Raw genomic sequence first — 14570 nt, 5'->3', positions numbered from 1 at the left:
GACTCTCTGTGCTTCCTGGACTTGGGTGACTATTTCCTTTCCCATGTTAGGGAAGTTTTTGACTATAATCTCTTCAAATATTTTCTCAGACTTTTCTTTTTCTCTTCTTCTGCTGGGACCCCTATATTTCAAATGTCGGTGTATTTAATGTTGTCCCAGAGGTCTCTGAGATTGTCCTCAATTCTTTTCATTCTTTTTTCTGTTTTCTGCTCCCTGGCAGTTATTTCCACCATTTTATCTTCCAGCTCACTTATCTGTTCTTCTGCCTCAGTTATTCTCTTATCGATTCCTTCTAGAGTATTTTTAATATCAGTAATTGTGTTGTTCATCACTGTTTGTTTGCCCTTTACTTCTTCTAGATCCTTGTTAAATGTTTCTTGTATTTTCTCCATTGTGTTTCTGAGATTTTGGATCGTCTTTACTATCATCACTCTGAATTCATTTTCAGGTAGGTTGCCTATTTTGTCTTCATTTATTTGGTGTTGTAGGTTTTTACCTTGCTTCTTCGTCTGTAATGTATTTTTCTGTCGTTCCATTTTTTTTTTGTTTTCTTGATGGGTGGTGCTTGTATTCCTGTCTTACTGGTTGTTTGGCCTGAGACATCCAGCACTGGAGTTTGCAGGCAGTTGGATAGAGCTGGGTCTTGGTGCTGAGATGAAGACCTCCGGGAGGCCTCACTACGATTGATATTCCCTGGGGTCTGAGGTTCTCTGTTAGCCTAGCGGTTTGGACTCGGAGCTCCCACCACAGGAGCTTGGGCCCGACCTCCGGCCTGGGGACCAAGATCCTGCAAGCCAGTCGCTGGGGGTTCCTCCCGTCCCCTTAGGTGTCCGTGGTCCCCCACCGGTGCCTGGTAGGTGCCCTAGATGTGAGGAGACACGAATTCCGTATCCTCCTAGTACGCCATCTTGATTCCGCCCCATCCTTACTATCTTACTCTACTTTGAATTAATAGCATATCACTTCATGTTCAACATAAGAACTTTACACAAGTACTTCACAGAAAGCAGTGTCATTTACTTTTCTATTGCGTTTTGTGTTATTATTATATTTATTACTTCTACATCTATTAAATTTCTACCATTCATTAATACTGTTTTCACTTTAGTCAGTAGTATTTTTTTTTTTTTTTCCTTTTGGCCACGCCATGCAACATGTGGGGTCTTAGTTCCCTGACCAGGGATCAAACCTGTGCCCCCTGCAGTGGAAGTGCAGAGTTTTAACCACTGGACTGCCAGGGAAGTCCCCTACTCAGTAGTCTCTTAAAGAAATTTTAAGAATATTGTTTTATGTTAGCAATATATTTGCCATCTCCAGTGCTCTTCATTCCTTCCTACAGATCCAGGATTCAACTTGGAATCATATCCAGCCTAAAGTACTTCATTTAATATTTTTTGTACTGTGGGTCTACTGGTAACAAATACTTTCTGTTTTTTTTTGTCTTTATTTTGCCTTCATCTTTTTTTTTGGCTGCATTAGGTCTTCGTTGCTGCATGCGGGTTTTCACTAGTTGCGGCAAGCAGGGGCTACTCTTCGTTGCAGTGCACGGGCTTCTCGTTGCAGTGGCTTCTCGTTGCAGAGCATGGGCTCTAGGCGCACGGGCTCAGTAGTTGTGCCACTCAGGCCCTAGAGTGCATGGGCTTCAGTAGTTGCGGCTCACGGACTCTAGGGCATGTGGGCTTCATTAGTTGTGGCTCGTGGGCTCTAGAGCGCAGGCTCAGTAGTTGTGGCGCACGGCCTTAGTTGCTCCATGGACATGGGATCTTCCTGGACCAGGGATCGAACCCATGTGCCCTGCATTGGCAGGCAGATTCTTAACCACTGCACCACCAGGGAAGTCCCTGCCTTCACTTTTAAAGGATATTTTTGCTGGGTATAGGATTCTATTTTTTTTTTTTTCAGCACATCAAGGATGTCATTCCTTTTTCTTTTGGCTTCCACTGTTAATGATAAGTCAGTTTTGATTCTTCTTGTTTTCCTGCATATAAGGTGTTTTTTCCTTGACTGCTTTTAACTTTTTCTCTTTTCTTTAATTTTCAACAATTGACTAAGGTGTGCCTAGGTGGGATCTTCTTTGTACTTATGCAACTTATGGTTCACTAAACTTCTTGGATCTGTCGGTTTATGTCTTTCATAGATTTTGGAAATTTTTCAGCCATATCTCCTTAAATTATTCTTCTATATTATTCTCTTTCTCCTCTCCTTTTGAGATTCTAATTACATGTATTTCAGACTAGTTTGATATTGTTTCACAGGTATATGATGCTCTGTTATTTTCATTTTTTTCCCCTCTGTTTCATTTTGGATTATTTCTATTGACCTATCTTTAAACTCACTGACCTTTTCTTGTGCTGTGTCCAATCTGATGTTAAACCCATCTAATGAATTCTTTATTTCAGATATGGTATTTTTCAGTTCTAGAATTTCCACTGTGTTCTTTTTTATAGTTTCCATTTCTCTGCTAAAATTCCCTTTCTGTTCACCCATTTTGTCCATCTTTTCACTGAATTCTCTGATCAATTTATAATTCCAGCACCTGGGTCATCTGTAGATCTGCTTCAAATGACTTTTTTTTAAGTTCTTAATTTTTAAAAAGTTTTTATTTTTAAATTTTTTATTGAAGTATAGTTTCTCTACAATATTATCTTAATTTCAGGTGTACAATATAGTGATTCAGTATTTTTACAGATTATACTCTACTAAAAGTTATTAAAAGATAATGGTTATAATTCCTTGTGCTATTCAGATGACTTTGCATGTTCGACATTGTGTTTAAAAGAACAGTAGACACTGAAGTAGATAATGTTTTTTTCCCAGAGAGGACACACCATTTTCTTTGTCTGGTAGCTAGGATAAGGGGCAGATCATTTCAGTCCAACTAGGGGTTATGCTGGGATTGTACCGAGTTGTAGTTTTATTTAAATTGTTTCAGTTTACCTCTGATTTCACATATTTGAGAGTGAGATCAGTTCCTTCCTTCATCAGGGCTTTGGGATCTAAGTACCCAAGGCCATAGAAATCTTTCTTTGCTTTTTAGCTCACACCCAGTTTCCTGTGAAGCTCCACTTAGGGGTTGATTTCCTTGATCTGATTAAGAGTTGAGCTGGGTGGGGGCTGGGTTACTTAGTTGCACTTCAACTCTGCTATACATAACAACATGGATAAATCTCAAACACATAATGATGAGTGAAAGAAGCCAGATACAAATGAGTACAAACTGTATGATTTCCATGTACATAAAGTTCAGGTGAAATTAATCTGTAGCATTAGAAATAAGAACCACGCTACCTTTGGGAAGGAGAGAGGGGTAGTGACGAGGAGGGGGCATAAGAAGGGCTTGTCTCAAATGCTGGTGATGTTCTGTCTCTTTACCTGGGTGGTGGTTACCTGGGTGTGTTTACTTTGTGAAAATCTATTGCACCATATACTTAACGATTTGTGTTCTTTTCTCTATGTGTGTTATAGTTCAAAAACAAAAAAGAAAGTGTGTATGGTGGGGGAGGAGCTCTTGCACAAAAAAACAAAGTTAAAAAGAAAAATCTAGCTATAGAATAGAAGATATTTGCAATTCTATAACAAAGGACTTGTATCCAGGATATTTTGTTTTAAATTTTTCTACAAATCAAAAAGAAAAGGACAGAAGGAGAAAAAGCAACCCAATAGAAAATGAGCAAAGGATAAGAAAAAGCAAATAAGAGAAGAAGAGGCCTGCATAGCCCATAAACATGAAAAGGTATTCAACCTCACTAGTAATCCTGGAAATACAAATTAAAACCTTATTGAGGGCTTCCCTGGTGGCACAGTGTTTGAGAATCCGCCTGCCAGTGCAGGGGACATGGGTTTGATCCCTGGTCCAGGAAGATCCCACATGCTGCGGAGCAACTAAGCCCATGTGCCAGAACTACTGAAGCCCTTGTGCCTAGAGCCTGTGCTCCACAACAAGAGAAGCCACCGCAATGAGAAGCCCACGCACCGCAATGAAGAGTAGCCCCCGCTCGCCGCAACTAGAGAAAGCCCACGTGCAGCAATGAAGACCCAACACAGCCAAAAAATAAAATAAATAAATAAATAAAATAAATTTATTAAAAAAAATAAACTTATTGCGATACCATTTCACACCAACGAGATTGGCTAAAGCTAAAATGTCTAACAATACCAAGTTGGTGAGAATATGAGGGAGCAGAAAGTTTCATACACTGCTAGTGGTAATGTAAATTGTTATAATTTAGAGATCAAATAGATCAGTTATTGACTTGGAGATACAGTGATTCTAAATTTCTACAATTCTACAAAGAAAGATACTGTTTATTGTAAAGATCGTGTCCCACATTTGCCAATGGATACATGCACAAGGATGTGCATTGCAAATTTGTTTTTAATAGCAAAAAATTGGAAACAGACCTAAATATCCATCATTAGAGAAACGGAGAAATACCTTACAACAGTTAAAATGAATAAAGTAGATTTACATGTATCAACATAATAAAATCTTGAAAACATAATATTGAATGAAAAAAGCAAGTAGCAAGGGGTATATATACTGTGAAAACATCTAAGTTTTAAAAGAACAGTACATATTGATACATATATGGTAAAAGTATAAAAATATAGTCAGGGACTTCCCTGGCAGTCCAGTGGTTAAGACTCTGCACTTCCGCTGCAGTGGGCGGGTTCGATCCCTGGTTGGGGAACTAAGATCCTGCATGCTGCGTGACTTGGCCAATAAATAAATAAATAAATAAAAATATAGGAAGGATATTCACCAATTTCAGAATAGCTGTTACCACTGGGCAAGGAAGAGAATAAGGACAGTAAGGGGCTACTTATTTCTTAAAAAAAAAAAAAAGTACATATGGAAAAATGTTAACATCAAATCTGGGAAGTCAGTACATAGCTGTTTAATAAGTGTAATATTCGCTCTACCTTGTTGTTTGTTTACTTGAAATAGTTTTTTTTTTTAAAGTTAGACTGGGGCTAGGGTATGAGGTGTGTTGGAAGCCTTTCTTCCTTTTCCAAACACTCTTCATCTTTTAATTCTTTATAGATACAGCTTTCCCCATCACTTTACATCTATATGTTGGTTTGTGCCTTATCACCAGTAGATCAAGGAGAAGGGTGAGTTCTGATGTAATCTTCTATGGTCTTCCTTGTGTCTTACCCTCCGGGGTTCATAGTAGAGCTCAACAATATCTTTTCAGTATGCTTTTTATCAGACTTAAAATATTACTCTCCAACAGAAATGTGTTTAAGTTCAAGAACCAAGTGACTGATTTAGAATTTAAAAATAAGTGAAAAGTTGTCTTTTTTCATTTCACATTTCTGCTCAAAAAAAAAAAAATACCGATTGTAAAGTATTATTTAAGATTTAAATAATATTGCTTGCCATTTCAATTGATAAGTGTATGGATAAATAGTTATAAAGTGTCTGTTTTTATACTCTTCATTTTTTAAAATTTCTGAATTATAACTATATAAACACTTTTTAAAAACTTACCTACTAAGTCGTGTCACTCTAGCGTATTAACTGTTTCCGTATAATTATTGAGGGTTTTTAATTTTAGAAACAGAAAAATTATGTTGGTGTCAGGGACTTCTTTTGTGGAGTAGAGTAGTGTAAATACTCATATCTCACAGATTATCCCTGGGAGAGGTCAGAAGTTTACATAAGTAAATAAACATGTAAAGAGTCCCTCCCACTTGTTGAATAACTTGGTTGGTAAGCTTTGTGCTAGGCAACAGGCTTTCTCTCTCTTCCTTTGCTCAGATAAAATTCAGAGAATAAAAAGGTTGCTTTTGTTGTTATTGTTTTGTTTTGTTTTCCTTGCAGGTTAAACACTTTAAGATGAGAAACATTGATGTTTGTTTGAGCTCTGAAGGGACTGAAGTGATTTTAGCTACATCAAGTGATGAAAAACACCCACCTGAAAATATAATTGATGGGTAAGAGTTACTGTTCTTTCTTCCTTAAAGTCTTAATATTAGGTCAGTGAACCCCCTGAGTACTGAGATTATGTGTTTTACAACAACTAGCACTGTTAAACATAGTTTAATAAATGTCTGGTGAACTAAATTACCTGACTACCCACTTTAGTACCATCCCTGGAGCTAATTCAGTTGTGTATATTTAGGGTCTTGATCCTTTTTTTTTTTTTAATTTCTTTATTTAATTTATTTATTTTTGGCCATGTTGGGTCTTCATTGCTGCGCGCAGGCTTTCTCTAGTTGTGACAAGCGGGGGCTACTCTTAGTTGCGGTGCATGGGCTTCTTATTGCGGTGGCTTCTCTCATTGTGGAGCATGGGCTGTAGGTGTGTGGGCTTCAGTAGTTGTGGCACACGGGTTCAGTAGTTGTGGTGTGTGGGCTCTAGAGCACAGGCTCAGTAGTTGTGGTGCACGGGCTTAGTTGCTCCACGGCATGTGGAATCTTCCCGGACCAGGGCTTGAGCCCATGTCCCCTGCATTGGCAGGCGGATTCTTAACCACTGTGCCGCCAGGGAAGTCCCTGATCCTTTTCTTTATAATTCCTAAACTGAACTTTTTATAAAAATAGTTTTTAAAGATGTGGTCTAACAAGGCAAAACTTCAAACAACAGCTACCTCACTTTAGGGAAGTATACATTTTAATATCTGGTTATGGTTTTATTCCAAGTTTTTCTTGGTAAATAGGAATATAAACAGTGTGACTTACTATCTACTGCCTATTTTCTTTCTGGTCTAAGCAACATCTTTGCTGAACTGAATGCTTCACTTCTTGCTACCCACCTGCATTGTTTGGTTCTCAGCTTCTTGATATCATTCCAGTTACTGCTCTTCACTGTGCTAGAGCTTATTCTAGGTAGAGATAGATATCATTCTCAGACTTCTAAATTCCAGGAAAAAAGTAGTTAATGGAAGAACTTCCTTTTTTAAAAGATTGAGGTATATGGGACTTCCCTGGTGGTTCAGTTGTTAAGACTCTACACTTCCATTACAGGGGGCGCGGGTTCAGTCCCTGGTTGGGGAAGTAAGTTCCCGCATGCCACAGCCAAAAAATTTTTAAAAAAATTGAAGTATAGTTGCTTTATAATATTATGTAAGTTTCAGGTGTACAGTGTAGCAATACACAATTTTTAAAGGTTATACTCCGTTTATAGTTATTATAAAATATTGGCTATAATTCCTGTGTTGTACAGTATATCCTTGTAGCTTAATTATTTTATACATAGTAGTCTGTACCTCTTAGTCCCCCAGCCCTATCTTGCCCCTCCCCACTTCCCTCTCCCCACTAGTTTGTTCCCTTTATCTGTAAGTCTCTTTCTTTTTTGTTACATTCACTTGTTTGTTTTATTTTTTAGGTTCTGCATATAAGTGGTATACAGTATTTGTCTTTCTCTGTCTGACTTAATTCATTAGCAAATACCCTCCAAGTCCATCCAAGAAAAACTCCTTTTTTAATAGTTCTGGCAATTTTATTACCCTCTTGAGTTCTCTTTCTTGGTATTTGTACAGTGATCTGAGTTTGACTCATGGGATCATATAATTTTAGAGCTGGAAGGACTTATGAGTTCATCTTATCGAAACCTTTCATTTAAACTTGTGGTAAGAGAGGCCTAAAGAGGTCAGGTACTTGTTTTAACTACTGAAGGCAGAGCCAGTTGTAACATAGATCTCGTGGCTCTTTGTGTTCTATTGTGAGGTCCATGTATCTGTATAAAATTCTAGTAATTGGACCTGTTCCTTTAAGCCCAGTTGTTACCTCCTCTCTGACTGACATCTGTCCCTTTCCCTCAGGTAGGATAGTTTCCCTTTTTGGTGGGCTCCAGTAGAATTTGATATATACCTCTATTATCTTATTTATTCCTTTATTATATAATTATTTATTTTTAATGTATGTCTCCCCTCTCAACTGGAAATTTCTAGAAGTCAGAGACTATGACTTCATCTTTGACTCCACAGTGTCTTAAAATATTTGTGGAGTAGCTTGTGAATTAGACCATCAAAGATTAGTCATACATACACTCACACGTATACACATATACATACACACATACTTACATATATTAATATATATTTGCATAGGGCTTTATAGTTTTATAGATGTTATGTCATTAGACCCTCACAGTAAGCTTGGGGAGTAAGAGGCCAAAAAAAAAAGTATTTTCAACCTCATTATAAAGACGGCGAAAAAAATGATCAGAGGTAAAATGACTTACTCAAAATCATACAGATAAGAAAGTGTCAGAATCAAAACTAACACTCATGTCTTCTAACTCCCAGTTTCTAAATCTTAAGGTTTGAATAAAAAACTTAATATATGTGCCTCTTAATCCTTCTTAGTTTTTTATTTTCTGAAATTCAGGTAATAGTTATTTATCTCACTCTGCCTTAGAGTAGAGATATAAATGTGGGAACTGCTATGAGGATCACAGACCTATAGAGATTTACCTTAAATCGTTTGCCAGAAATAGAGAACTTTCCAAAAATACTCCTTGTCTTTGATTGGAGATAAATCAAATTTTCAAGGCAAGATCAATTTACCTTACACCCTTTTGGTGACCTTTCTTTCAAGGGAATATGTTTATAGATCATTAAAATTGGTTGTTATATGTAACATAATATTTTAGACTTTATCAGTCCATACTAATGAATAAGTACATAATATTTTTTAGATTAGACAAAGACCCTTAATACAGAAAACTATATGGAGTAAAGTAGTTACTGACCCGATAGCTGAACAGAGCATGTCAGAGACTTTTAACTCATATGCATTTCCAACAAATACAATTAGATTTTATATAGTAGATAGTAAAATTTATTCTCTGCTCATAAGTTGATTTATCTAAATGGAAGTAACAATAGAATTATTCGGAGAAAACAGTGCTATAAATTTGCCCCTAATGGATAGTGCTCCCAATTCTCAATTTCCTCAGAAATAGAGTTTTAAAAAGTGATTATATTTCTACTTCCTCTTGACTCTACTTTTGACCCCTGGTGTTTAACATGTCAATGAAAAAGGAGAAAAATTCTACACAAGAAAAATAATGAGTTAGAAAAAGTAGAAGAGAGAAAGAATTGGTTCCTTTGGCATAATGTAAAAGAATGAGAGATTCACAGTTAAAATTCCTGGGTAAGTGAACTATGTGTGTTACTTTGGGCTAAGAATATATGTGTTATTCTTTGAGCCTCAGTTTCCTGATCTGAAAAATGGGAATAATACCACCTTCCCTGACTACCTCAGAGTTGTGAAAAAATTACATGACTTTTTTTATTATCACATGAGATGATAGATGTTGAACAGTCAATGGCTATAAGGCCTTCTTTTAAAGGAAACTACTATTTTGATGACTTCATATTACTTAATTACAGGAATTCAGTTATATGTTATTTTAAAATCCAAGTGCATCTCTACATATCTTTTATGTCATTGCATTGATCATGTTCATTAAAAGCACCCAAGAAAAAACATAGGGCAAGTAAATATTGTTTAATTTATTTAAATAAATAAAATTTTAAACCATGTAAATATAAATAAAAAGAAATTATGAAATAGTAAGCATAGTATAAAAAAAATCAAGAATCGTGAGTTAGAGACCTGGATTCTGTTTTTTTCTTTTTTTTGTAACACCTTTATTGACATATTATTCTCATACCATAAAATTCAACCATTTAAGATATACAATTCAGTGGCTTCCAGCATATTCAGAGTTATACAGCCATCTGCACAATCCATTTCAGCACCCCAAAAAGAAACCTCACACACTTTCATTGTCATCCCCTATCCCCATGAGCCCTAGACAACCACAGATCTACTTTCTGTCCCTATAGATTTGCTTATCCAGACATTTCATATCAATGGAATAATATATATGTTGTCTTTGGACTGCCTTCTTTCACTTACATGTTTTCAAGGCTCATCCATGTTGTAGCATGTATCAGTGCTTCATTCATTTTTATTGCCAAATAATTCCATTGTATGTATATGGAAAATTTTATTTACCCATTCATCAGTTGATAGATATCTGAATTGTTTCTACTTTTTGGCTGAATTTTCCCCAGTTTTATTAAAGAATACCAACTTACAGATCCTAGGAACTCAGCAAACCCCCAGCAGGATGAATAAGAGACCACATCATAGCCAAACTGCTGAAAAACAAAGATAGAGAAAATTTTTAAACAACTGGAGCAAAAAAATACATTACATACAGGAGTACAGTGGTACCAGTGACAGCCAACTTTGCATCACAAGCAGTGGAATTCAGGTGACAATGGAACCGTATCTAAAATGCTGGGGAAAAAAGAGAAACAAACAAATAAGAAAACTGTCAACCCAGAATTCTGTGTCTAGTTAAAATATCACTAAAAAATATAGGATATAAGAAAGACTTTTCACTTACCACAAACAGACTTGCATCACAGGAAATGCTAAAGAAAGTTCTGCAGGTTGAAATGATAAAATACTAGATGGAAATTCAAACATTCAGGAAGAAAGTAAGTGCATTGGAAATGGTAAATATTTCAGTAAATATAAAAGACTATCTTTTCTTTTAATATTTTTGAAAGGCAACTAACCACTTAATGGGAAAAAACATTTTGTATTCTGGGATTTATTATATATGTGTGTATAAAATATATTAAAACAGTGGCACAAAAGTGGAGTTCAGTGCAAATTGACTGTCATGAGGTTTGATAACCTTGAGAGCAGCCACTAAAAATAAGAGGTATAGTTAAATAACTCATAAAGGAATTAAGCAGCATTAAAACTTTTTTTGATTCACTCAGAAGTAGATAGGAAAGGAGGGAATTACCTGGTGGTCCAGTGGGTAAGACCCCACGCTCCCAATGCAGTGGGCATGGGTTCGATCCCTGGTTGGGGAACTAGATCCCGCATGTGTGCTGCAACTAAGAGTTCACATGCCACAAACAAAAAATTCTGCATGCCGCACCTAAGAAGTCTGCATGCTGCAACTATAAGCCCACGTGCTGCAACTAAGAGCCGGCACAGCCAAAATAAATAAATAAATTTTTTAAAAAAAAAGTAGGTAAGAAAGGAGAAATGGTACAAGAAAAAATAGATGGGAGGGACAAATAAAAAACGAATAGCAAGACTTAAACCCAACCGTATCAATAATTATATTAAATGCCAGTATTCTAAACACTTCAATTAAATGGCAGAGAGGGTTATACTGGGTAAAAATGAAAGACCCAAGTATATGGTGTCTGCAAGAGATGTACTTTAAATATAAAGTCATGAATATGTTGAAAATAAAAGGATGAAAAAGATGCACCCTATCAATAGTAAGCATGGGAAAGTGGCTGTGGCTATAGTCATATCAGACAAAGTAAAATATAAGATAAGGAGTATTTCCAGATATAAAGGGGACATTTTATAATGTTAAAATATCAATTCTTCAGGAAGAAATAACAATCTAAATGTACATTGACCTCATAATTGATATTAAAAATACATAAAGCAAAAACTGACAGATGGGAACTTCCCTGGTGGTCCAGTGGCTAAGACTCCACCCTCCCAGTGCAGGGGGCCTGGGTTCGATCCCTCGTCAGGGAACTAGATCCCACATGCTGCAACTAAGAGTTCACATGCCACAACTAAAAATCCCATATGCTGCACCTAAGATCCTGCATGCTGCAACTAAAGATCCCGCATGCCGCAACTAAAGATCCTGCATGCTGCAACTAAAGATCCCGCATGCCACAACTAAAGATTCTGCGTGCCACAACTAAAAGATCCTGCATGCCACAACTAACGGTCCTGCATGCCGCAACAAAGACCTGACACAGCCAAATAAATAAATAAATACATAAATATTCTGACTTCCCTGGTGGCACAGTGGTTAAGAATCCACCTGCCAATGCAGGGGACATGGGTTCAATCCCTGGTCCAGGAAGATCCCACATGCTGCAGAGCTACTGAGCCTGCATGCCACCACTACTGAGCCCACGCACCGCAACTACTGAAGCCTGTGTGCCCTAGAGACCGTGCGCCACAACTACTGAGCCCACGTGCTGCAACTACTGAAGCCCATGCGCCTAGAGCCCACGCAGTGCAACAAGAGAAGCCACTGCAATGAGAAGCCCACGCACCACAATGAAGAGTAGACCCTGCTTGCCGCAACTAGAGAAAGCCCGCATGCAGCAACGAAGACACAACACAGCCAAAAAAAAAAAAAAAGAATGTTTTAAAACCAGTAATTAAATTTCTCCCTTAGGAAGCTAGATAACAAAGAACAAATTATACCAAAAGAAAGTAGAGGACAATAAATAACAAAGGTAAGAGCAGAAATCAATGAAATAGAAAATAGACAAATAGAAAAAATTATCAAAGCCAAAAGTTGACTATGTGAAAAGGTTTATAAAAGTTATAAACCTCTAGCAAGACTGACTAAAATAAAAAGAGAAAATGCAAATTACTAGTACCAGAGTTGAAAGAAGCAATATCACTACAGATTCTAAAACAATAGTCAATATCAAGAACAGATTTAGGCTAATAAATTTGACAACTTAGATGAAATGGACAGATTCCTTGAAAAACTCAACCTATAAAAATGACACAAGATGAAATTTAATAATTTGAATAGTTTATATTGATTATAGAAATTAAATTATATAAAATATTTAGAGAAAAAATAGTACCAATCTTTCAGAAACCCTTTCAAAAATAGAGGAGAAACATTTCCCAGATTGTTTTATGAGAACAGCGTAACCCTGATACCAAAACCTGACAAAGACATTACAAGAAAGGACAATTACAGAACAGTATTCTTTGTAAACATAGACACAAAAAACCTTATAAATTGAATTCAGCTAATGGAGTTTATCATAAGAATGCAAGATTGGCATATTCACCACATCACAGGAATACAGATTGAGTGTAATTTACCATATTGCCAGAACAAGGGAGAAAAAAAATCATATGATCATTCCAAAAAATCATTTGACAAAATTCAGCATCCATTCATGATAACGACTCTCAAAAAATTAAAAAGAGAAGGGAATTTTCTCAGTTTGATAAAGGCATCTACTAAAAATTTTCAGCGTAATAGTGAAATAAATGCTTTCCCAATAGAACAAATGAGTATATATAACAAAACAGAAACAGACTCACAGATATAGAAAACAAACTAGTGGCTATCAGTGGGGAGAGGGATGTGGGGAGGGGCAAGATAGGGGTATGAGATTAAGAGATACAAACTACTGCATACAAAATAGATAAGCAACAAAGGTATATTGTACAGCAGCGGTCCCCAGCCTTTTTGGCACCAGGGACCGGTTTTGTGGAAGACAATTTTTCCACGGACCAGGGGTTGGGGAGGGGGTGGTTCAGGCAGTAACGCAAGCGATGGGGAGCGGCAGGTGAAGCTTCACTCGCTTGACCACCGCTCACCTCCTGCTGGGCGGCCTGGTTCCTAAAAGGCTGCAGACCGGTACTGGTCCGTGGTCCAGGGGTTGGGGACACCTGTTGTACAACACAGGGAAATATAGCCATTATTTTGTAATAACCTTAAATGGAGTATAATCTATAAAAATAGTGAATCACTGTGCTGTACATCTGAAACTAATATAATATTGTAAATCAACTATGTTCGGTTAAAAAAAAATGCTTCCCCCCAGTATTGGAAACAAATCAAGGATGTTTGTTCTCACCATTTCTATTCACTATTGTCCTGGAGGTCTTAAACAATGCAATAAGGCAAGAAAAGATATAGAAGTCTTAAAGATTGGAAAGAAAGCAAAGTTATCTTTATTCAGTATAGTATGATATCACTTATTTGTGGAATCTAAAAGATACAACAAACTAATGAATATAACAAAAAATGAAGCAGACTTACAGATCTAGAGAACAAACTAGTGTTTACCAGTGGGGAGAGGAGAGGGGGAAACTATTGGGTTTAAGATAGGCTCAAGGATGTATATTGTACAACATGGGGAATACAGCCAATATTTTGTAATAGCTGTAAATGCAAAGTAACCTTTAAAATTGTATAAAATTTAAAAAAAAAATTTTTTAAAGAAAATTAGTAGACATATTATAATGAGGATAATGATCAAAATGCACCCTTGTGGTATTTCCCCAAAGAGCTTTCCTCTTCCAGATGGCAACAAGGAAAACTAAGTTTTGGAATGAGTCCTCTTTACATATCTTGTAACCAAGTAGCCTTTTGAACTATTCATAATATTTATTTGAGTTTCAGTTTCTCCAGGGGTGTGTGTGTGTGTGTGTGTGTGTGTGTGTGTGTGTGTGTGTGTAAAGCAAGAGCTATTGGCCACTAAAAAAAAAATTGCCTTTGTTCACAGATTATGTGAATCTACATAACCCTAAGGAATCTGCAAAAAACTGCTAGAGCTAATAAGTAAATTTAGCGAGGTCAATACACAAAAATCAATTGTATTATTATATACTAGTAGGAAACATTTAGGAAATGAAATTTTAAAAAATTCCAATTACATTAGCATTTAAGACATTAAATAGTTAAAAATAAATTTAATAAGACATGCAAGACCTTTACACTCAAAACTATAAAATGTTGCTGAGAGAAATTAAAGAACTAAGTAAATGAAAAGATATACTACATT

General features: G+C 36.4%; 1 protein-coding gene across 10 annotated transcripts in view; it reads left to right on the top strand.

The window, feature by feature from the left end:
- Nucleotides 1–14570, top strand: part of IFT25 (intraflagellar transport 25) — a 34036-nt gene that overhangs the window by 9474 nt on the left and 9992 nt on the right. For 5 of the 10 annotated variants that reach the window (XM_068539932.1, XM_068539933.1, XM_068539924.1 and 2 more), the window contains exon 2: nucleotides 5828–5940. In XM_068539932.1, coding sequence (XP_068396033.1) covers nucleotides 5828–5940 — 113 coding nt within the window. Of the gene's footprint in view, nucleotides 1–3630; nucleotides 3734–5044; nucleotides 5116–5827; nucleotides 5941–14570 lie in introns of all 10 variants that reach the window. The other 5 variants (XM_068539926.1, XM_068539927.1, XM_068539929.1 and 2 more) reach the window with 2 other exon arrangements.

The sequence above is a fragment of the Eschrichtius robustus genome, chromosome 3 (genome assembly GCF_028021215.1).
Source record: "Eschrichtius robustus isolate mEscRob2 chromosome 3, mEscRob2.pri, whole genome shotgun sequence".
Taxonomy (NCBI): Eukaryota; Metazoa; Chordata; class Mammalia; order Artiodactyla; family Eschrichtiidae; genus Eschrichtius; species Eschrichtius robustus.
The sequence above is the reverse complement of the archived record's forward strand: the minus strand, read 5'-3'. Positions and strand labels throughout refer to the sequence as shown.